Genomic DNA, 24,984 nt, shown 5'->3' on the forward strand with positions numbered 1-24,984 from the left:
CGAACGTTTGAGCCACGCATCACACATTGTATGACTTTGTTTTATTTAATTTGATTGACAGACGATGGGCATTCAAACTACTCTAAAGACTCTAAAGTAACACAACATGTGTTCTCTCCAAACTCGCATTACCATTTACCCCAAAACTATTTTAATCAATTGACAAAAAAAAAGGTTGTATTACAGGCTGGTGAATTATTGTCCACATACCCCTAACTAAACAACTATAGTCATGACAGAGCTCATGATGTTTGATATTCTTATTTCCCATTGTGATGTTTTCACTAAAATAAAGACAAATGCATTTTATTACATGCAATTATTATTACTCTGAGGACTGGGACATTGATGTTGACAGATTTCTCTGAGACCACGCCTAGTGTCTTGATGCTAGTGTTGTATTGGTAGGGCGCACAGTGCCCATGCAGGACCGCATTGGCTGTTGTATTTTTTCACAAGGGTCCCAAACTACACCGAGATTTGGAATATTACGTTACTGCAGGAAAATGGCGACTGTCATTCATAATCCTCTAAAATCGTAAGTAAATTTCTTTTGTTTTTTAAACAGTTATTGTATAGTTTGATTGCATGTGATTGATGTATACAGGGTTAAACGTGCGTTTAAATAATTAAGAACCACAAATTAACACTTTCGCCTTTGTAGCCTACTTGGACAGTCCGTGTTATCTGCAGGTACCGTTGCCTACTTTCCGTTTTGTGCAATACTAGTATAAAAGCATGCTCTCGTGCACAATCTGCAGGGAAAACATCTCCAACCCGCGGGTAAATGTCCGCACTCTCTCGTGCAGTTGGTTTCACTTAGACAGAAAGTTGCCATCGTCCTCATTGTGCTTTATAAACACGATTGGCAGAAGTTTGCATGCAGGGCTTCTTTGTCAGTGGTAGACCGGAGAATTTGCATAGATCATTTCATGCAATTATTGTCACAAAGCGCACATTGAAAGGGCGACTCTAATTGCGCGGCTCGGGCTTTTGCTGCGAATGTCAAATGCATGTCAAACAATGGATAGCGGATTATAATGTGTTATTATATTGTATTGACCTCCTTGTATGCATGTAGAAGAAAGTTGCAATGTAATACCGATTTAGGGGGCGTGCAGTTTCCCTGAAGTTAGATTTTTAAACCATGATTGATCACTTAACGGTGCCTAATCGGTGCATGGCAGTTTATGATTTGTAGAAACATCAACCATCGAGCAGCAAACATGCTACCTTTGAGAAAATAGGCAAAAAATGGCCAAAAATAATAAAATAAATTATCAATGCAAAAAGAATTTGTTAATTCGTTTAGATAGATCCCCCTCATGTCTGCCCTGCATTAAGTGCACCTATAACTTTCAGCTCAGCCCTACCTCGCTGAATGCATGTCTAACCTGCTGGCTAACAGCAGATGTTTACCACTTGTCATGTGGAATGTGCAGAGAGTTAGGCAGTTATCACATAATCTGGTGTGCAAGAGGCCATATCCATGATTCTAATGGTGTGGCTAAACCATAAACCATATCTTTTCACTTGAGGTAATTTTGTAATAATGTGGGAAGTATAAAGACATCTTTCCAACTGTCAAATGTAGTACATCCTCAGCTCTACACCCTCTTAGGCTTTTTTTTATTTTTATTTTTTTTATAATTTTACTCAGAACCATTAATGTGCTAAATATCATTTTCTATATTCATATTCACAGGAAAGGAAAAGGAGCATGACATGTTTCTTAAGTACAGAGAGAACTCACGATGGTCTTGTTTTGTAGTGCTCTTTGTTGACATCCAAAAAAGATCCTACTGTACACCCAGCACTTGGGGAAAAAGGCTTTTTAAGCTGCTGTATTCTGCTTAAACAGATTAGGCTGTCGAGGATGTAGGTATGGGTGTTTTGTGTCTGCAGTTGTGCATGTAGAGCAGCAGATTAGGCGTCCCAGTATTCTCCTGGGTCCATCTGTTGAGAGAGGGAGAGGTATACGTAAAGACAGACAGTATGATGGAGGAAGGGAACCCCATCTGCCCTTCATATGTGGCACGACTCTCTCAGACAGACCCCCCTACACCATCCAATATCTGCAAGAAGGGAAAACAATGTGTGTACATGTAGGTTGGAAGAAGGACTCAACCTACCTAAACAGACAAATACGCATAAGCCAATACTGTCATGTAGAAGTGTAAGAGCACATATACAAGTAACATGTGAGGTATTACTATGGGAAATAATTATTGCGGCATAGTTTTCAGGCAGCACGGTGGTTTTAGTCCACTGTCTGTTTGAAACAGGCTTGTCATCTGTCCTCAGGATGTGACTGGTAAATCATAAGCAGCCAGTAAAGGACATGATAATAATCTTCCCTACTCTGGAAGATGAATTACAACCGTCAACAGCTCGCAGTAAATGCGTCTGCCTCTCTAGACTCATTCAGTCATGTTTAGCTGTGCATATTTACTTGATTTATTTAAACTCTCTTTTTTTTTTTTTTTTACAAAGACCTCTTTGTGATTGAAACTGGGTGGCTGTGTGGGATGGGACTAATGAAGAGCTGACGAGAAGTATTCAAATGAGCGATGTCATTCATATGTAGATATGTGTTTATGTGCACGTCCTGTGTCCGTTTACCTCCTTTTTTTTATCATTGGGTTAGGATGTGGGCTAAGATTTAGGGAAATGTAAAGGAGGTGGTGTAGGTGGGTCAACGTGTATGGGGTTGTGTTTTTATTATGTGTGTTTGTTGCATGTGTGGGCGGTTGTGTAGCCACCCGCCCCTCCCCCAATTTGCGTGAGAGGGAGCGTGAGTGATGGAGGTTTGGGGAGAGGGGGGGGGGGAGTTGTCTGTCTGGCTGCAGGCTGCATTTACTGCATACATTTGTACTACCTCAGCACAGGGGCGAACTCTGGCCTTTGTCTACCCGAGCCTGGGGAATGGGAATGTCCGGGAATGGTTTCCAGGCATGGGGAATTAAATGTCCAGGAACATTTTCTATTAAAAGCACCATTCAGTTATCAATCTTTTTTCCCTTTTTGTTTTCTTTTCTGCACATGTAACTGGGACATATTTCTCTCTTTATGTGTTTTGTTTGCATTTGTGTATGTTATTGATCTCCACATAGAAAACAGCCTCTGAAACAGCCTCTGAATCAGGGTTTCCCCTTTGCAGCACCCTTTCCTCCCCTCTCTCCCCACTCCGACCGCACTCTGCACCTTTCCCTTTCCATCCCTTTGTGTGTCTGTTTGTGCACGGACAAGCATGTGTTTGTGTGAGTGCGCTCGTGCGTACATACATCCACGTGTTTCAGAGAAAATGTGTATGACAGGGTTTGAAAGGGAACACGTGTGCCCCGGGACATATCGAACCCCTCCTCTTCCCTCCCATCCTGCCTCCTTGGCTCCTCCTCATCCTCCTCCTCTCCGTCCCCCTCCTTTTCTGCTTCACCCCAGTGCTCTGCCTACAAAGTGCCACAAAAGACGCCCATCAGTGCCCACATGCTGTTGCACTGCCCTGTGTTTCCTTTGGGGCCTCTTACCTATTCCTAGCCAAAAGTGGGCTTGCTTTCCCCTCTCTATCTTTGAGAGATTGTATGTACGTTCTGAGCAGATATGCAAGCTTTATGAGAAAGATGTGTCTGATTGTTGAAGAGGCTTGTATTGTGAAAGAGTTAGTGGCTTATACAGAGTACAGTTCCCCATTACTGTACTCCTGACTCAGTGAGCTGAATGAGGTCATGCGAACAACATTTAAACAGTTCATGCTGAGAAATGTTGTGCCTGTTTAGCCATACAGTCTATATTATCAAGACATCAGTGGGATTTTTCAGTTCTGCATTTTTATGTATGTATGTATGTATAAGGGACAGTATATTTTGTAGAATATCATATACAGTAACATTTTGAGAACCCCTCCCGCCGCCAAGTTGTTAACTTTAGCAAAGGAGCAAAAGAAAGCATTCTGACTGGAAACAATACAATGGGCATGGTTTGTGCACGGCTCAGGACAGGAGTGCTCGGCAGCAGGTGATTAAAAGCGCGTTGGTTCCCATCTACCGAGCATCAGGGATGTATTTAAAGTAGGGCTGTCAAACGATACTTTTTTTTTTAATCGCGATTAATCTCTGAATTTCTAGAGTTAATCGTAATTAATCGCATGTCTTATCACATGATTAAAATTCTATTATTTTGCATTTCAGAACTGTTTTTAAGTACATATTAACAATGCAAAGCAATTCTTACCAGTGTATCTTAATTTGGAATCAAATGAATGCAAAGAAAGCTACTTTATGAACTTGACTTTAAGATTTGTATCAGTTTATTATTTATTTACTGTAAACAAAAGAAGAAAAAAGAAAAAAAAGAAGGGTACTAAACAACAGTCCGGAACTTGTTTATTGTTAAGGCCATGGTCAAAATTCAAGATTTTATAATAATGTAATAACTATAACAATAACTTATTTCACCAGTAAATTGCTGTTGAACAATAAAAACAACCACCAGATGGGAAAATGGTATTTTACAATTACTGTGAATGCACCACAAGGCTACCTGTTTTAAGTGAAAACTGTGTTGTTTAGAGAAGACTGCAGAGAAGACTGTTAGGTCCCGGTGTTGGAATCCTCTACAGTGAAATACAGTCACACTTTACACGTTAGCTGTCAGCATTTTAACCGTGTTTAATCCAGCTGCTAGCTAAAGGTAGGCTAACATTACCTGTCAGGTGTAGTGTAAAGTCAGGCACCGAAATGAGGCACCGAAATTTTCGTTCTTATTCGGTCTCGTTACTACCGTTTAGGTCGGCACGTTTCGGTACGCAACCCTACTTACCAGAGTCAATATAGTGTGCAGTAACTTCTAAATAATGTTGATTACTCACTGACGTCCAGTGATCACTGGTTGATGAGACAGCGTTTGCACTTTGGTTTCAATAACAGGTCGGCGAGTAGCACTCTCCAAAACAGTGCTTTGCCTGAGCCCACTAGCATCAACCTGAGCCACGTTAACTGTACTATGCTTAGCTCGTAGCTGGTAGCTCAAGCTTGACGTGCTTTGGTGATATTTTAATTCGGCTTTACACAATGTGCCTATGGCTTTCGACTTGTTTACGAGCCGTCCGGGAGTTTTGGAAAATAAAAAGCGCCATTCAGAATTGTGTTGCTGCTGCATTTCTCCATCATGCCTGCAGCCTGCAGCAGTAGGATGTGTTAGGAGGAAGTATGGCAGCTTGATGATAAGTAAAGGTGCGGCAAAGGGTAAAAAAAGTAGCCTGTTAGGCACGAGGTCAAGCAGAGTGAAGTGAAAATAAATTAATTAATGGCGGCATGCGATTAAAAAAATGTAACGTGTTATGCTCGGCCTTTAATCACAACGCGATTAACGCGTTAATGCTGACAGCCCTAATTTAAAGACGATACCTACCCCAGCAACAGCCTGATCACCCTGCAGCCATCCAACAAGCGATACAGAAGTCTGCTGTCGTACCACCAGTCCACAGAGCAGCTTCTTTCCTCAGACTGTAAGACTCCTCAACTCCTCTGTACTCCACCATACATTTCTTTTCTTTTCTTGTGTAGCATAAAGGGACTATGACTTGCATTTTGTTGTGCAACCCTGCGCTGTAGAATGACAAAGAATGAAACTTGAATCTTGAAAATGTGATTTACTGCGAGTATTAGGGCTGGGCGACATGGAGAAAATCAGATATCATTGGTGCCTAAACAAAATATCTTCAGACTTAGATTTTAGATAAATAATCGTCAGTAATGTGGACATAATGTCTAAGTGGGGAAAAGGCAACTAATAGAACAGCTACAACAGTCTGGTAAGTTCAGAAAAGTACATCACTTTACTCTAATGTAGCCTTTAAAACCAGGAAAAGACAACATTTATGTCATATCACGATATTACGATATCCAAAATCTAAGACGATATCTAGTCTCATATCACGATATCGATATAATATCGACATATTGCCCAGCCCTAGGAATTACACAGTGCAAAAACACTAGACTATCAGAAAAAAATAGTAGTACAAAAACTACTTCAGTGATTGTGTAGTTAGCACAAATACAATATAGTATACTCCAGCAACTACTACTACAATATTACTACAGCTGTGATTTAAATGTTTATCTCAAAATATTTTATTTATCTCAAAAGTCGACAAATTGTTTTTATAATAAATAATAATAACTTACTAGCTTTTGCCACAGCTGTCAGCCACATCTTGAGGCCTTCCGACGGATGTTTTAATTATATAGCATTTACCTAAAACCACAATTTGTGAAGTAGTTAATCAGAAGACATAGTAATATATAAACTGAATCATATAAGATGCAATGACATTGCGGTGATGTGTTTGAACCCGGGATGTCTACACACAGACGTACTACTGTTATATGTCCATAGGACACTAACAACATCTAACAAGTTCTTTTCTCATGTGTCCATATCATAGCTTCATCTCCTTCAAATGTCATAATAACAGCTAGTAATTACAGAGACAGAGCAACATTTCAACACTACCTTACATCTACTGCACACACTTGCAATAATGACAGACAGACAGACACACACACACACACACACACACACACACACACACACACACACACATCTGACTAAAAGCAGAGTCTGAACTGTTAATCTAATAAGGGGTTTTATTTTGTGGTGAAGAAATGAAACTAAGTTAGTTGGTGGTTGTTTGCAGATCACCAGAGGATGATGTTAGTGTTTCACTTTTATGTTCCTTTGATTTTATGAGGTGAACATCTAAAAGTCTTACGCATTTAATTTCTTATTCTCATTATAATAACACAACATAAATTGAACAGGTTTGTCTGTTTATTTCTGGCGGTCTCATGGATGCTACAAGCTCAGCCATCAGCCTAGATGCTGCCTGAAAGCAGAGAGCTCATTAAAATGACTGACAAAGGTATGGTTACAGTAATCTGAGGACAACACTGACAAAACACTTCCTGCCTCAAGGCAAAATGTGCTTTGTTGCTTTAACACAATAAAGAAACGCAACAATTGTTTTAATCATCCATTAATCTGCATATTAGTATTTTCTCAAGTAATTGAAAAATGATTTGGTTTATAAAATGAAAAAAAAAGTTTCCATTATGATCAACGTGACGTATAACCTGACCAACAGTCTAAATATTGACTTTACTATCCTATATGATAGAGAAAACATTAAAACCCTCAATGTTGAGAAGCTGGATCCAGTGAATGAAAAAAGAAATGCCTGAAATGCTTAACTAGAAAACAAAATTGTTGCAGTTTAATTTATGTGGATTAACAAATCGAATAATGGAATAATCAATTTGTTCAGTACACAAATCAATAGATTCAGTAACGTGACCATTTCACGAACTGCCATGAGACTGGGCTGACAGAAAGTCTGAATAATAGAGCTAAAGTTTGAATATTTATAATGTCCATAATAGGGGTGTAAATCACACGTTATATCACAATACAATATTATATTGATTCTTAGGACAAGGATACAATATTTCCTGAAGTCTGCCACGATACGATTTCGATGCGATTCAAATCAGGGGCCTGCGATCGATATGAGAAGATACATAAGCCCATTTAACACAATCAGTTACTTTTATATATATTTACAAAAAGCAACTAGATTATGATTTGACAATTTCATTGCTAAGCTCTTCCAGACATTTAAATTAAAACAGAATACATATAAGGTGGGAATTTTAAAATAAAGGCACACCTTAAAGATGCCGATATGTATCGATATTTTCAATTTGTATCAATAATATGCGGATTGAATTGATATATCCATTTAGATTGATGTATTGTTACACCCTTAGTCCATAAACTCTACCTCTATCAGTTTTACCTTGAAACATTGAAAAGACTTCCCATCGCACACAAAGCTCCTCTGTGCTAGTATGGGAGCAATTGAGACAATCACAGTGGTATACACAGGCACAAATACATGCATATACACACACACACACACACACACACACACACACACACACACACACACACACACACACACACACACACACACACACACACACACACACACACAACACAGCAACTGCAGATTCCATCAGTATCCAGGAAGCTGTTGACCAAGAGGAATGTGTTCCCTGACATGCAAAACTCCACTTACATAAGCTCCATCACTAGGATCAGCCATACAGTCCACTAATGGGTACAAACAGGAGCACATTGCAATCTCTGATGTTAAAATCTGGTTCGGGGGTTGGGGGAGGATATCGGACATGCACACACAAACACACACACACACACACACACACACACACACACAGACAAGTCTCTTTACTCTTACTAAGCCAAACACATGAGCTCACCTCTCAGACAAATGCATAGCAGTCAAGCAGGCACGTACGCTCACTTATGTAAGAGTTTATGAAGCCGCCCAGGGATGCTACACAGACGCTTTGTTGCTGAAAATGGGACAGAAACATCATGGGATGACACAGGTAGGAAATGAAAGTGGGGAAGACAGATGCCTGTAGGCACACATGCACACACACAAACACACCCATGCGCACACACACACACACACACACACACACACACACACACACACACACACACACACACACACACACACACACACACACACACACACACACACACACTTCAGGCAACAAATAGTGAAAGCAGAGATAACACTTCACCTCTGGGAATGTGAGTTATGTGACAGGAAGTCTCTTCTGGACATTTGGATTTGATTGGATCGCTGCGACTGCTGGTTCGTCATACTGTAAAAAAACACATGGCCAAAAACACCAGCTGCCTTTCTCATTTCTGTAGGTCTCCTGACACAAACCTCAGCCAGCAAATGCCACATGTGTTTAAGCCCAGATGTTATACAGTACAAACACTGTGGCACTGAAGGTGCACACAGAGCCACTATAGAGGTTTTCATTTTTTGCATGTTTGCTGTGCTACTGTAAAAACAACAATTTTTATGGGGGTTGCTTGCTAAACTATTTGTTAGCTGTTAGCAGTGACTTCCTGGAATCTCCTGCAGTTGCCTAGATTAGATAGTATCCCATAGCATAAGGTAGCTGTACTGTCCTATTATGTCATTTGTCCAATGTCCATTTTCCCTTTTTTTTTATTTATATTTCCTTTTTCTCTTTCCAAACACAAATCAAGGACCTTCTCCATACCTGTCTCCTCCCCCTTTCCCCTCCATCCGTACATGCAATACCTGCTTCACTCCCTGCTGCTGCTCACTCCAGCCTCTCACCCTTCTCCCTCCCTCCCCCTCTCCTCTTTCTCCTCCATCCACCCTCTGCTCCCTCCACCTCAAAACACTGCACGTCTTTGTGAGATTCAGTGTGACCAGAGTGCTGGTCTTTGTCCAGCTTAGAATTCTTTACATATCTGTGCTCGGCCAGTCAGAGAGACGGGCTGACGGGCAGGCAGAGAGACATGTATGCACATAAACAGAGAGACAGACAAGATCCTGCTGATTTGGGTATCTTCCCAGCAGCAAGAGATTCTCGTGGCATTATTTTCTCTTTTTTTTCAACCTTTAATTCACTGATTAGATATTTGCATAAATGAGGACGACATCTGGATATCATACATAGGAGATGCTAACAGCAAATTCTACTTTTGGCTGTCTCATTTAGTAAACTAAACAGTAAAGTGTGCCCAAAGATGGTTGACTAGTTCAGTGCACTGCCTCTGGAGCTGAGCCATGTGTGCCTCTGCTGGCTAAATATCAGACCCCATTAGAACTATCTTTCCTTTATCTTCCTCTCTGGATTTCCGCTATGTCATTAAATGAAAAATAACCGACTCAAGGTGGATATTTTATTTTTTGACAAAAGTGAGTTAGTCTTTTTTTTCCTCCAATGATCTTAGCTTTAAAAATCTTACCTCTAGACTAAGAATGTAGAGATTATTAATGGCTCACATACTGATTTATACCTTAGTTTCAGTTGATAGTGAGTGTGTGTGTGTATGGACTTTGATCCAGCACTCTCCCTTATCTATCAATTTGACAGAGAGAAACATTCTTCTCTTCTTATGGTTTCTCATTGTTTTTTTCTGCATGTGTGCCTTTACAGCCCTCATTGTGTATAGATGTCCCTTTTCAGCTCAGTTGTCTGCATGCTTCGTCCGATTCATGCAGCAAATCCAGACTTTACACAACAAACTGAGCTGAAATGCGGAAAGAAGTCTGGGCTTGTTATATTAAGCTAATGTTCACTAGGACTGGACAGGCCCCGCTCATACTTGATTTGCAGACCGTACCAAATCATCAGCCGCCCAGCACATGTTATTGCCATTAACTATCCAAAAATTTTAGCATTTAGCAGCCTGATAGGACTTCAAGAGCAGGGATGACTCAGTGCACAGAAAGCAGAAATCAAAGCAGCATGCAGCAAATAGCTTAGATCAATGGCAGAAATAGGACTATAATGTTACTTGTGGTTAACCTAAGTCAGATGTTAGATGCATGGGGCAGTTAATGTACAAGTAAATGAGCCTGCTTCTTCTTGTCTGTCTATCTGACTGTTTACCTGCCACATTCTCTATCTGTCTATCTGTCTGTGTTCAGGCTTGGTGACCAGTTCTACAAGGAGGCTATCGAACACTGCCGCAGCTACAATGCCCGTCTCTGTGCCGAACGCAGCGTGCGCATGCCCTTCCTGGACTCGCAAACTGGTGTAGCACAGAACAACTGCTACATCTGGATGGAAAAGTGCCACCGCCAGCCAGGTGGGAAACGCCACCTGATCCACTGAACAAATTCATGCTACTGATATGGCTTTCAAAATATGGGAATGTTTACGTTCTAAACACTGTAGATTTGGTTTACTGTTGAAAAAAGTTGTGGTTTTATGGGGGGTTATGTGCTAGACTATTTCTAGTGATTTATAGAAATAGTCGGTTCATTGCGAAATCTAATGTGTAAATTAGGAAAATTGCCAAGTGCTGGTAGGCAGATTTTGTCACTTTTGAAAAGAGCCAGGCTAGCTGTTACCCCTGTTTTTGGTCCTTATGCTAAGCTAGGCTAACTAGCTACTGATTGTATATTGAACGCACAAAGACTGGTATCAATCTTCTCATCTAACTCAAAGCAGAAATGCATAAATATGGATGGATAGCAAGGGTTTATTGTAAAGTTTTCCTCCCGCAATAAAAAAGCAAGTCAACCCCTCTTTTGTACATTACATGAGTTACCACTTGCTGATTTACCCTGAGACATGCAGTGAGAATGCACATTTGGGTCGCCTGCACAACCAGAGGGAACAATCTGCTCTTTACCGAGAGCTGGACACAAATAGCCTGTTCTCCATCTCGTATGCAAAGCCCTTCAGGCCACACCCTATACTTTGTGGCAGACCTAACTCACATTATATGCATTTATTCTGGGTTTATCCCTACCCCCTCCTTCTCTTTTTTTCTTTGCTCCTACTGACAGATATAAAAATATGCTTATTCCCCTTCATCTCTGTCTCCTACTAAGCTAATGGTGGAATATGATTAGACACAAAAATACCCTCAAGAAGTCTGCTTTGCTGAAATAGTGACACAGCATAAGTTCTTAAATTGTTCATTGGGGTAAAACTGAATGTAACCATCATCAACAATAAGTTACATTTCTACACCTTACATGTCTGATAAAGTACCTAAAATTCCAGGTTTTATGAGACTTTCTGGAATCTGAATATAAGACACATATGTGTGGACCATAAGCCTGAGTACTGAAAGCGGGACATATTAAGTGTCAGGAAAACAAGACTGTGTGTGTGTGTGTAGGGGTCTCAATGCAAGTTTTGTTAAAATTGTAGGCCTGCCAATGGTTGTTAAAATTCCTCTTGTGTGCCTGTGTCTCTGCATGCATGTATGTCTATATATATGTGTGTGTGTGTGTGTGTGTGTGTGTGTGTGTGTGTGTGTGTGTGTGTGTGTGTGTGTGTGTGTGTGTGTGTGTGCGTGTGTGTGTGTGTCCAGGCCAGGCAGCAGGACAGATGTATACCTACCCTGCTCGTTGCTGGAGAAAGAAGAGGCGACTCCACCCTCCCCTGGATCCCCAGCTCCGCCTCTGTGAGCTTCGACTAGGTAAGACAAACAATACACACACACACACACACACACACACACACGCTGACATGCATGCACAGTGAATGTCATAGATGCAGCAGTATTGACCACAGTAATGAAATGAAAGCCACTTTAACCGGTGCAGCCACACCTTTTTGTATTCACGCTTCACCTAAATGCACATTGTGTTTGTGCCCTCTGTGCTCTTGTGTAGCTGCAAAGAGCTTTAGGCGTGCTCAGTGGCGTTACTATCTGACCATCTGGCTCTGGTTAGCCCGTCTCTCTCGCCAGGTCTCCAGGTTCATTCTCTCTCCTGAATCAATGCCTCCTCTCACTGTTCTCTGGCAGGAGACACACATACACACATACATAAGCGCACAAACACCCCCACACATGACTCTCGCTCAGAAGCACCCTAACTGGGCCTCTATAATCATTTGTCCATGAGGCATTAGAATGTAAGTGAGTCTTATGAGGCAAAAGTGTGCACTTTTTTTTTCATGTGTGTGTGGTATAGGGGATTTTAGCAAAGGAATGCACCAGGAACCTGATAAGGGGGGAGAAATAAAGGCAAGTCTTTGTTTCGGCTTTGCCACACTATTGTTTCCCCCTCGCTGTCTTCCAGACGCAATATAATACTCCAGAGCGTTCCACCAAGAACGATTCAGCTTTAAGCAGAAGAGTCATTTTCAGAAAAAAAAAAAAAAGAGAATAAACTCCGCAGAAGCAAGCAGCCAACCAAGTAAAACACAGAAAGGGAAAGACTAGCGATATGCTGTAGTTTACAAGAGCTGAAAAGCCTTTGTAGAGTGAAAGAGTCTCCAGTTTTGTTTTTCAGAGATCCATTTCTGCAGTTTGGCCCAGATATCTATCATAACACGACAGAGGAATGTGAGTGCTCCCCTTTCAGGCTTTTGGAAACACTTTATGTTTATTTAATGCTTCCTGAGCAGAGAGGTTTGTCCTTGTGTGTGTGTGAAGATACACAGAGGCTCCGTCACAAGGTTACTTTGAAATAGTACAAAACCAGAATTTAACTCCTTGTTTTGTGCAGTAGACCCTCTGCTTCTCATGTCGCAGCTCCACATGTCAGTGGCCTTGCCTCAGCAGCCATTTTGCTTCCCTCATTGTAAACTCTGATCAGAGTTACAAAAAAGGGGTAAGCTAATGCATAAGAATAAGATATTTTTGAGATACCTAACATTCATTTTAAGATGTACAAAAAAAGCAATGAGCATGTAGTTTAAGTTGACCTCTTTTATTGTATTTTTTTCTCATGTTTTTCTTAGTTCATAACCCTAATTTTAATGTCAGGGGTGCGACGGTATTGGCCAGGTTACATTACAGAGTCACTACAGTGATTTAGTGTTGCACTCCCATAAAGTTATATCCTGATTTTTTGTTCGTAGTATGGGTTAAGCTCTTAAAAGTCTGGATCCTACATTTCCCATGATGCAACTCAAAGGCATCTTTCATTAGACCCCCCTGTCTCCCAAATGCTCACTTCTTTCAAACCCCACATGTCCAGTGTGAAATGCAGACTTTCTGTTAAAAACATGTAAGCCTAAACCCCACCCCACCCCCCCAAACCCAGATAACCCCAATGACATTACTGGGACATCATCAGGGTTAATTTTTCAAACTTTGGAAAGCTCCTCCACAGTCACAGACGGCATTATACAACTGCTTAGTGCTTTCACAAGCTAGAACTCCTTCTGACAAATAAACTGACCTGCATGTGTAAAATTGGTGGAATGCCACTTTAAATTCAGCAATGGATCCAAATCAATATATGTGTGAGCGCGTATAGGTGTTTGTTCGTACGGGTTGGGGGTGTAGGACGTTTCTTTGCCTCTCGCTGACAGAGCCGGACATTTAGCTCCACATTCTCTCCACCGCAATTGCCCCGGAGAGTCAATGGAGGGGTGAGGAGGAGGTTATAAAGGGGAAGGAGGATGGGTGAGGGCAGAGAAAATAGGGGAGAGGAAAGCAAAGTCAGAAGGGATTTAGTATTAAAGGAGGAAAGAGGGTGTCAGCGGAGAACAGAGGTGAAGGGAGGGATACAGAGTGGGGAGGGGAGAAATGTCTTGTCAGTGCCAGCAAGTCAACCCACACAAATAGACACAAAGAAATGAGAGGAGGAAGAGGAGGGGGGGGGGGGACCCAGAGGTGAAGCAGCTCTGTATTCACTAAGAACATCTCAGAGCCTTAATAGCCTTGCACACTCCTTGCCTTTCTTATCACATCCTTACTTTCATTCTGTTCTCATCTCGGTGTTAGAGATCAAAGACGAGGACAGAGAGTCAATGCTGCAGTTCATCCCCATGGAAATGAAAATGAACCAAAAAAAGAGTTTTTTGGTCCATTATTATTATATATTTTTTCCTCTTTCTGTGCACCTGGTGCCACTGTTACTAAAACTCCCTTTACATCCTGTGCAGAGAGAACACATTGATACGGATATATTTTCACTACTTTGGTCAATGGGCATGTTGTTAATTCAAAACAAGCTTTTTTAAAGTGCTTTCTAAATAGGAAAATTCCGATCATGTCATCTGGCACAAATCCGGTTACTCAAGTGGCCTGCAGATAGCCAGTAGAGAACATTTAAGTCATTTAACTTTTGTGTTTAATACGGTCAGCAACATTTTAGTCAAGATGATTAACTGCAAAAAGTTTTGAAATACATTTGCATTGGTAAGGACATTGGCTCAGGCAGACACACACACCTGCCATATCAAATGCTTTTTCTTATTCTCTTCTGCCACTACCTTGTCAGAAGCCGAACTGGCCCCTAAACGCGAGGGGCCCCCAGGGGAGGCCACAGCTTTGGAGGCCCTCCTGAGGGGGGACAGTCTGCTGGAGAAAAAAAACAACATATGTAAGGAGGAGGAAACGTTGCTGGAAATACAGGTATTTTATTACACTTTTATAACGTGTGCATTATGTAGAGTGGTATGTCTATTGTCAAAATAGTAACCCGACAGGCATATTTTAACTTTTACCTAACCCTCCCATTGTCTGTATGTGTGTTTGTGCTCTTTAGAGAGTTCTGGAGGCGGAGGAAAATGGGGACGGTCTCCTTGAGGACGAAGACTTTGACGTGGACACTCCAAAGAGAAAGAACAGAAACAGAGGCAAAGTGAGTGTCACACAGACAGAGACACAGCGTGTACACAGGCACATACATTTGTGTGTGTGTGTGTGTGTGTGTGTGTGTGTGTTTGTGTGTGTGTGGTAAAAGAGGAGAGTAAATCTATTAAATGAAAAAGTGATTATGTCTTGATCCCAAATTGGATTCATTATGTCTTGAATCCAAATGATCCCAATAAACCTTGTTTTTGAAATATGTTTATTCATGTCAAGTTAAAAGAAATGATAAAAAACATTCATACATTGGAGGTTTAAATATCAGAGCGTGTTTTGTTTCCTTTCAGACCAGAGGATCCAGTCGCAGGAGGACAGAGCCCGTTAACATCGACGACCAGGACAAACCTTACGTCTGTGACAGTAAGAGAAAAGGATGCTTCATTCGTTGTACATCATGTGCCATCATGTGATCAGGGTCATTAGTGTTCACTCTACACATTAGCCTACCTAAATTCAGAAACACAGTGTTTCCTAAATCTCAAGGAAGTGGAGAAACTCTCCTCTCCTTAGATTTGACTATTACAAATTCCTTTGAGATATATTGTCCAGAAACTGTTCTCTACATGCCTGTTTCAAATTCTTAGCTTAAATGTTTAGAAAACAGAGACAAATCCAGCAGACGAGTAGTTTTCTCTCATCTTTCAACGATAGCCCCCTCTCCTTCTGTTCTAAGAGCTGTCCTCTGCAGCATGAAGAAAGAGTTTGTGTCGTTAATCCAGACCTGACTAGCATGCCACTTGCATACTTGGACAGAACACCCCCCCCCCCCTCCCCCAGGAATGGATTGCCATGCGGATGTGGATCGAGATAGCCACGCTGACTGAGCCTCGAACAAATGAATCTCATCCTCATTTTGTGTCTTGTGCTGTCCTTCCTTTATCGTTTGCTTTTGTGTCTTCTCTGTTCCAGATAGATACAAACAAAAGCATAACTCAAAAAAGGCTGAAGAAGGTATCTGAACCTGTCGCCATCTTGTCTTTCTAGGGGCTTTATGATTAGCCTTTTTTTCTTTTTTTGCTCATGGGCATCTGGTGTGGGAATGGCTGACTGAATGCTAATACCTTTGGAGAATTCTAACGCTTCAAATGCTTCATGCTCGTCCAGGTTCCTGAATGCAGTGCAAACATTGCATGACACTAACGCTACGCCGTGTGCCTTAATGCTTGCTCATTGCAAGGCATGCACAGAATTATGCCTAAGCTGCGGATCCACTAATGTCGCCCTGAGGGATGCATGTTTCCTTAAAGCTGTGCTCGCTTTGATGTGATCCGCAGATGTAGCCATTGTAGAAGTGTTCACACTAGGTGGACTATTTTAACATGGGATTGGATTGGCAGCAAGTTTACAGGGAGATGGTGAAGCTTTGTGTTAAAATAATGCAAATTGGCAAATGCAAAGACAGAAGAAATGGCTGCCAATTCGGCAGCCATTTCTTCTGTCTTTTCAGACATTTCTTGGGTGTAGCAAGAAAAGCCGCAGAAATATACAGTATAATAAGAAACTTCTATGATGGCTACAGCTCTAATGTGCTCATTAAGTTCTCAATGACCCCAAGAGCTACTACAGTATTAGACTATAGATCCTATTTTTTCTTCATGTGATTAGCACATGAAATGCTTTCAAACAAATCCTGTTTTTATATATTAGATGTGTGACTTCCATTGCTTCACAGTACAGCAACAGCAGGGTAAAAAGGTGTCTGTAAAGCTCTAACCTTGTGTCGGTTTGCTTGTTATATGTTTTTAAAAAGAGTTGTAGGTGTACCTTTGATACATCTCGTGTCCATGTCTATTAGTCGTTTTCCTGGACTTCCTTGTGAAGAACTTATCAATTTCTATGTGTATTTTCATTTCAATTCAATGCCTGCTTTTACGTCAGCTTTCTGACGTTTGCCTAAAATGAGCTATCTTTCAACTTATTTCACTTACAAAAAAAAATGATTGGCATTAAACATTTAGCAGATAAAGCTCCTCGCTCGCTGTCTCAGCAGCAATATCCCGAATCATCTCAACAACTCTGTCTTAAACTAAAGGTTACATCCCATTTATATTCACATACAATGACTGTAAAGCAAACCATCAAACATGAGTACTGATAGCGAGTTGAAGTTCAAATTAAAATCAATTATATTCATATTTAGGCAGGGGTGACAGATGATTTTTGAACTGACCCTTACTCCACTGTACTCTACTGTTGCACGAGTTTTTTTTTTAAATTTTATTTTAGTTTTTTTTACATGTTTCTAATGCACCTGTGACGTTTTATCTGTAGTCTGTGGAAAGCGCTACAAGAACCGGCCCGGCCTGAGCTACCATTACACCCACACTCACCTGGCAGAGGAGGAGGGCGAGGAGGAGAAGGAAACAGAGATGGCCCCATCTCCTCCATACAACGCAGACAACCACAAACGTAAGCTGCTGGCTAGCATTTAATTACATAGAACGACGAAAAGTTTCAGTAAGTGCTAGCTCATGACAGGAACTCCCCAATGCACACAGTCACACGCACTAATAAACATACAATTTACTGTATGATAACCCAGATGGCCACAAGTTTTCAGAATATTAATGGCAGCTCATGCATCTTTCTCCTTACATGGATCTGTTCCGGCCGATAGCTCAAAAGGGCCCAGACGGCAGCATCATCCCCAACGACTACTGTGACTTCTGCCTGGGAGACCAGGACTCCAACAGGAAGACAGGCCAGGCCGAGGAGCTGGTGTCCTGCTCTGACTGTGGACGCTCCGGTGAGTCCCCAATCTCCACAACATGGAGGGTTTCCATCACAGCTTTAGGTTCTTGGTTGACGCCAAGTAGTTTTCCTGCCAATCAAATTAGTGGAATTTAAAGAAATGTTGTGAGTGTTTTCAAAAGCGCAGCAAAAACAGTACTCTTATCAAGGGGAATAGTTCGACATTTGGGGAAATACACTTATTTGCTTTCCTGCCGAGAGTTAGATGAGAAAATTGATACAATTCTCATGTTCATACGGTAAATAGGAAGGGGAGCGTGTCTATGTTCCCCGGGTCCTATGTTCCCCTCTTTGTATGAGACCGGGGAACATATTTTCCCCGGTCTGTTACTTTTTCCACCATTACTGCCAAATTCCAAGGCAAATAGGCCTATGTAACCCTAACCCTAAACCTAACCCCTAACCCTAGGACCCAGATTGATAGATTGCGGGGAATATAGGACCCTTTTTCAGAAAATGGGTCCTATGCTCTCCGGTATGTATTGCTGCAGGGGAACATATGACCCTTTTTGGGAAAAACAGGGAATATAGGAGCTTCTTTCTAAAGAAGGTGGAACATAGGACCCGGGGAACATAGGGATGACCCCATAGGAAGCTAGAACCAGAAGACTGTTAGCTTAGCATAAAGACTGGAAACGGGGAAACAGCTAGCCTGTCCAGAAATAACGAAGTCCACCTAACAACACTTCTACAACTCACTAAATAACACATACAGTATATCTGGTTTGTTTTGTCTGTACAAAACCTAAAGTGTAAAAGTTGTGTTTTTACAGGAGGTTATATACTGGACTAAGTAACTTCCTGGAGTTTTGTTGTTACCGTTTTTGTAGGTTGTTGTACAGATTCAACAAACAAGATAAAAACGTGTTAATAAATGAGCTTTAGAGCTGCTGGTGTTTCCTCTGGACAGAGCCAGGCTAGCTGTTTCCACCTGCTTCCAGTCTTTATGCTAAGCTAAGCTAAGCTAAGCTAACCAGCTGCTGGCTCTAGCTTCATACTTAACGTACACACATTTTCAGAAATGAGTTGTTTGCTCTCATACTTTATTTTGTGTGTACTACACATCTCATTTTTGTTTCCCTTTACTTTCTCTTTATCCACAATCTAGTTTATGTCTGTTCCTCATTTATTTTTGGTACATTGATTTAAATGGTGCTTCCCTAATGGCCACGAATGTGGTGCAGTTTAAAACTCTCCATCAGATATCTATTTATTTTTTATATTTATATATTAATAGATTATTATTACATAATTTCTTTTGGAAGCCACATCAATAAACTATACTATTAACAAGTTTACATTAATGTTCACACAGTTCATTTTAGTCCAATTATTCCAAGTCATCATTGTTCAAACCAACCTTTGTCTTTACCTGATGATGCGATCTGATTATACATTTATGGCGTGCAGTGAATTGAGCTTTCATGTTGCCACAGTGTCTTTTCAATGGGTTGTCAATGAGCCTTGTAGACCATCAGAAGTTTGAGCCAACTGCTGGAACTTTTTGCAACTTTTTCAATAATATTGATTCCTCAGCTCCGCTGCTTGCTTTCATCCTGCATGCTTCTCCATGTCAGCATCGCCCATCAGTAAGGACTTCTGCCTTTAGACGACATGCATTCACTCTTTTGTTGCTCTGTTTTCACCATTACTTTATGGCACATTTGGCTGCATTTTTGTCTCTTTTTCCTCTTTTTTTCCCCCTCCACACTAAGCCAAAGCCGCCTCTGCTGGATATCTCAGCAAACATTTCTCGAATCAGCTCAACCGTCTTACGCAGTAAGAGGGCATTCATTTCAACAAGTGAGATGCTTTCTTGCTACGGTAGACTTTGTTGTTGCGAGAGTGTGTGGCCTTGTCTGTGTTGCTCTGACGCTGATGTTTTCATGGTAGCTGGAAGAGGAGGAGTGAAGAAGAATGGGAGGAAGCCGAGTGCTCTAGAGGAATTGTTCGGCAACACGTCAGACAGCGAGGCCTCCACGTTTCGTGGCTTTGAAGATGCCGAGCTGGAAGACATTTTGTTTTCAGACGATGATGGTGCTGTGGATGACAGCTGATGACGGACTTCCTGACCACCTGGACATTTGAAGACATTTTTTTCTTGGAAATCTCTGATGGATACAATGGCATTTTTTTTAACATGCTCAGGTGGATTTTACTGTTCAACGCATTAAGTAATTTTTCATAAACCAACAATAATCTCCTTACACTTTAACTATGCTTGCGAAAGATAATCAAGATAGAGACTAAACTTCACGGCCACTTCCTAATTAGTTCTGGACTGAAAAGGTTAGTAGCAGACACAGTGGACGAGAGAAAAAGGAATAAATTACATGAGTGGTCGCTAATGTGGCAGGGGGAGGGATGAACGTGGACTGTTGAGTCACTCCATTGGCTAAAGAGGAGAGGTAAGAGCCAATAGGCACTCCATTGCTCCCCTTTGTCTTTATGGACAAGATCTTTTCTTTGCCGCTGAGTAGAAATGCTTTTTCTACTGCTTGCTGCTACAGTAAGTGATATCCAAGCTGATAGGCCATCTTTATAAACTGCCACAGCTCATTTCTCCCTGACTGTTATTCCTCAGTTTAATTTGGGCGACAGGCAGCTTTAAATTTCACTCAGATCACGTTTGTCTTTATTCACCCATCACAGGCTGAATAATGTGCTCAATGTTTCTGGCTGCTTTGCAAGTCCAGATTTAAATCAGCTCATTCTCAATTATGGCTCATTCATGGCTCATTGATACCCCATTGATACCAGGGTGATGCAGATAACTGTGTGCATGAGAGGCTGACAGGGAACAAGCAGACAATTTTATACCAAATATTCTTTTTTGAGTTGTCCCAGCTGTAGATTTATGGGGGGATGAAAAAAGAATACTGCTTGGCTGCGTTTTCCTGTACACACATCACGGCTTGTGTTTTGTTTTCCAGACATATAATCACTTGTCTTTTGTGGCTAGATTTCTTTTGAAGCTACATTTCATCCAGCTGTACGCACTGTCAACACTATGGGGTGAAATTACAGACAAAGTTAACACTTACTGCTGGCTCTTATAAAGACATAGCAACCTGCTTTTGAAGGGAGAAATAGTGTTTTCTAAATGACTTTCCAACTACTACAGCAAACTTTTCAGAGATCAGATAGCCATACTTAATCTACAGCATTAGGAAAGCAAAGTTACAAAATCTGAGTACAATGGAAGGAAATACTGTGTATTTATTCACTTTCATTTGCCTGAAGCAGGCCCTCAGATAAAGCTGCAGATCATGTAAATCATTTTTTTTTTATGGATTATGTAATTATGTTCAGATGTGTGTCGGTCTTTGTCTGCTGTCAACTCCAATTAAGAGCTCCTGCCACGTGTCTCTCAGCTATTACATAAGAAAACACCACTGACTTTGCTTTGTAAACTTGTCTGGCAATGCACCCTGTCACCCTTTCCTTCCTTCCTTCTTCACTTTTCTCTCCTCTCCTCACCGTCCCTCCGCAGGTCACCCCACATGTCTGCAGTTCACTGATAACATGATGCAGGCAGTGAGGACGTACCAGTGGCAGTGCATAGAGTGCAAGTCTTGCAGCCTCTGTGGCACCTCAGAGAACGATGTATGTATACTGTAGGAGAGGGAAGTCTTGTACAGTATGTATGATCCTCTGCGGCTAGAGTTCCCTTTAGAATTTGCTTTCGATGCGCATCACTTTTGACTCGCTTTGCTTTTAATGTTGTGAGCTTTCCAACCGTCAGCATTCACCTTGTCAAAGGCAATACATACAAGCCAAGCAGATATTATACATGAGAAGCCACCCTTGATGTGATTTGTATTTTCCACTCCAGTGACTGGCTCAGAAATAGGTTTTATATGCGTGAACAATACATGTTTTGCTCCTTTGGATAACACGTAAATTATCATAAATTCATGGAATAGCCAAATACGTTTTACTTTCATACAAATGCAGTCCACATTGATTTACAAGATTATATAAACAAAAAAAAACTTTAATTATGAAAACACTTCATAAAAAGGACTTCAGCTTAATAAATAATAAATACCCACGATAGCAAACATTGCATCAAAGGTGTATTATATAAGGTTGCATGTTACTTACCTCTTTTTTTGACAAATGTAGCAGCAGTTTGGGCATAAAAAGCCTCTTTAAAGCTCCATTAGCTGCCAAATTATGTTTTGAAAGCACCCAGTACTACTTGCCAACTCTGATTTACTTACTCCAGCATTTATGCCCTTTTCCTTTTCCAGGCAGGGTTCATGTTTATTTTTCTACCCCCTTATACGTACATATTTCATAGATATTATATAATTAAGATGTTGATTGTGTGCTGCTTATGCAGGACCAGCTGCTGTTCTGCGATGACTGTGACAGAGGATACCACATGTACTGCCTGAAGCCTCCAATGACCAAGCCTCCAGAAGGTACAACAGCCACTCTCATAGCTTTTGTCAGCGTGTTGATACTATATATGTCATGTACTGTATTTTTGAGAGAGGCTATATAAGGAAAAGAGCAAGGAGGACAAAGATTTCAGCCTCTCTTTCTCTGTCTCACTCTCGTTTCGCAGGGAGCTGGAGCTGTCACGTGTGTCTGGACCTGTTAAAAGACAAGGCCTCAGCCTATGGAGAAGCATAACTTCCTTGGACATTCTTCTCAACACACACGTACACACGCAATATATATATTTGTACCTATACATTAACTGTTTGACATGCCCACACATTAGCGAACACTTTCTCTCCGATAGAATCAAACACACACAGGTGCACTCTTTCACACACACACTCCAGTGCATTAGCAGGCTCAGGGCATTTTCCTGTGTGAGGCGAAAAGATCTTTGACCTCTCATGTAGCCGAGCAACGCTCCAAACGGCATCAACATGCAATCTCGACCACAAGTCAGCTGACAGCAGGTCTGCCGTTCAGTAATTTCTCTACCTCACCCCTCAGCAGACGGCCAGAAGCCAAAGCAAGATTGATAACGGCAAATACTGTGTAGTATGTGTATGTGAAATACTCATTTTAAACAAACCGTAGATGTTTCCCCCTGATTTTCATGCGAGTATGATTTGGAAGACGTTCGTCCCAGACTTTCTGCTGAAGCTGTTTCACTTGCTTCCCTGCTCAAGCTGTACAACTGGTTTGACTAATGTTTGTTTAAATGTCTCCTCCCAGCTCTACTCCTCTTCTGTGTTTAGACTTTACAGTGACAGTCGTTTTTTTTTTTTTTTTTATATCTGGACAGACTCAATGTTAGTTATGCCATTTTTCACAGGTTTTTGTCAAGCTTGGTGAAATTTATATATGCGCTAAGAGTCGACGGGGCGATAAAACCGCCTCAACTATCATTCCTGTTGGGAGTGTGGTGACATTCTAATCCATGTCTGTTTTTTGTATCCTTGCAGTTACTAGGATACCATGGTGCTCAATTCGACACTTTACACAAATTATAACATTTCTTTACATAGAATGTTATTATTTATTTATTGTTGTAATGGTCCAATGTTACTGTCAAGGCGATCATTGTTACTGTAAATCAGTGGTTCCCAAACTTTCTCTGTTGTGGAAGCTGGAAAAAAAAATACTGTCCCCTCTCCCGCCCCACCCGAACACATTTTTATCAACTTCTAACAATACTGGGGAAACTAGTAACAAAATGAACTGAATATATTAAAATAGCATTACTGTAATATATACACAAACTGCATTTTCTAGAATTTTCTCATCATTTTCTGGTGTTTATCGTAAAAATAATAATTAAATATTGTCTAAACTGACACACAAAAGACACAAGGTTCTATTGTATTTCAGTAACCGTCAACTCAAGAACAAGATTCTTAATATTTATTCTTACATTCTTACATATTTTTAAGAAAGGTACTTACTTCAAACTCTTGGGTACAGAATATCGTCCTTACACATGCCCCATGTAATGGTACAAGGCTTCAGCATGTGGACAAAAGCCTATTACAGTAACAGTTGCTAAGAGGTGATTGGACAATTGCTTTTGAGGGTAGGAGTTTAGTAAACAGTCAATTTATACTGTAATTAAGTATAGGCCTATATCTGTGTTGGACATTTCAAAATAGACTGCTGGTTTATTCACCTTTTGTGGTTTCCCCCTACATTTTACCCATTTGTAATGTGTACCCCCTGCAATACCTTTGTACCCCTCCAGAGGGCTCCACCCTACAGTTTGGGAACCACTGCTGTAAATTAACCAGGGCAATGTGTGTATTATCAAACCTTGATTCATGACTCATTTGAACAGGCAGTGTGTGGTGAATCATATACATGTCCTGAGGAAGCAGTAGGCTATTTACTGGTTAGTCCTGTCTAGAAGCTGGCACAGGTTATAAGACTTAATTACAGTTCTTTTATGCAGTTACCGTAACCAGAATATATTCTGGACATTCCGGATTTGTATTACCACGAGAGTAAGGGTGAAAATTAGAAATTGGTTTCACATCAAATCTTCAAAGCTCCATCAATGTCATTTATGTTTTTGTAGCACTAATCTAATGCTCTAAAAACATGGTTGATCATGAATAGGAAGAACCACCAAAAATCTCAAAACTAAACAGAAAAGGCCCGTTAAGTACACATTTGTGCAAGGCTTCACAGGATATCACAATCTGCATTTGTGTTTTTTTTTATTATGAGTTTGTATTTGATATTGCTTTTCCACAGACAATCATGAGCAAGCATAATAGATACAGTACATGATGTTGATAATATGCAGAAGGTTTTATTGTGCTTTTCCATGGCGGGTTTAATGACCCTTTGTGTCTTCCTTTTAAAAATGTCTTGGATGTCATTCTTATTTGATGCCATCCACCTACAGTGATTCAACATGTGTGTTGTATTTTGTTGAAGTAAATGTCATGTTTTGTGTTGAAATAAAGACTTTTCCATTAGTCTTGTTTCTTTGCATGTCATCTACCAAATTTTCCACTCATCTTCAGTGCATATCTTGCTAAATATATTTATAGAAATATTATTTTTAGT

General features: G+C 40.8%; 1 protein-coding gene and 1 long non-coding RNA gene across 6 annotated transcripts; one reads left to right on the forward strand and one right to left on the reverse strand.

Moving 5' to 3' along the window:
- The first annotated feature begins 204 nt into the window (after positions 1-204).
- Positions 205-24,893, forward strand: dpf3 (D4, zinc and double PHD fingers, family 3). Of its 5 annotated transcripts, none has more exons than XM_039781224.1 (12): positions 205-538; positions 10,577-10,737; positions 11,977-12,084; positions 14,846-14,979; positions 15,113-15,208; positions 15,504-15,576; positions 16,126-16,167; positions 17,488-17,625; positions 17,834-17,962; positions 21,461-21,573; positions 22,316-22,397; positions 22,544-24,893. In XM_039781224.1, the coding sequence occupies exons 1-12, from the start codon at positions 423-425 to the stop codon at positions 22,609-22,611; spliced, it is 1,260 nt and encodes a 419-aa protein (XP_039637158.1). In that variant the 5' UTR covers positions 205-422; the 3' UTR covers positions 22,612-24,893. The 5 variants fall into 5 exon arrangements, 3 of the variants coding, with proteins under 3 accessions (XP_039637158.1, XP_039637159.1, XP_039637160.1); XM_039781226.1 differs by lacking the exon at positions 205-538 and adding an exon at positions 8,297-8,474; XR_005636865.1 differs by lacking the exons at positions 22,316-22,397; positions 22,544-24,893 and adding an exon at positions 19,861-20,375 and having other exon boundaries at positions 21,461-21,545.
- LOC120546341 lies at positions 1,761-6,260 on the reverse strand. Its single transcript, XR_005636867.1, has 3 exons — positions 6,189-6,260; positions 5,410-5,606; positions 1,761-1,956 (listed from the first exon to the last, which is right to left on the reverse strand). It is a non-coding gene; the product is annotated as an uncharacterized LOC120546341 (long non-coding RNA).
- Positions 24,894-24,984: the final 91 nt, after the last annotated feature.

This window comes from Perca fluviatilis, chromosome 18, assembly GCF_010015445.1.
Source record: "Perca fluviatilis chromosome 18, GENO_Pfluv_1.0, whole genome shotgun sequence".
Taxonomy (NCBI): Eukaryota; Metazoa; Chordata; class Actinopteri; order Perciformes; family Percidae; genus Perca; species Perca fluviatilis.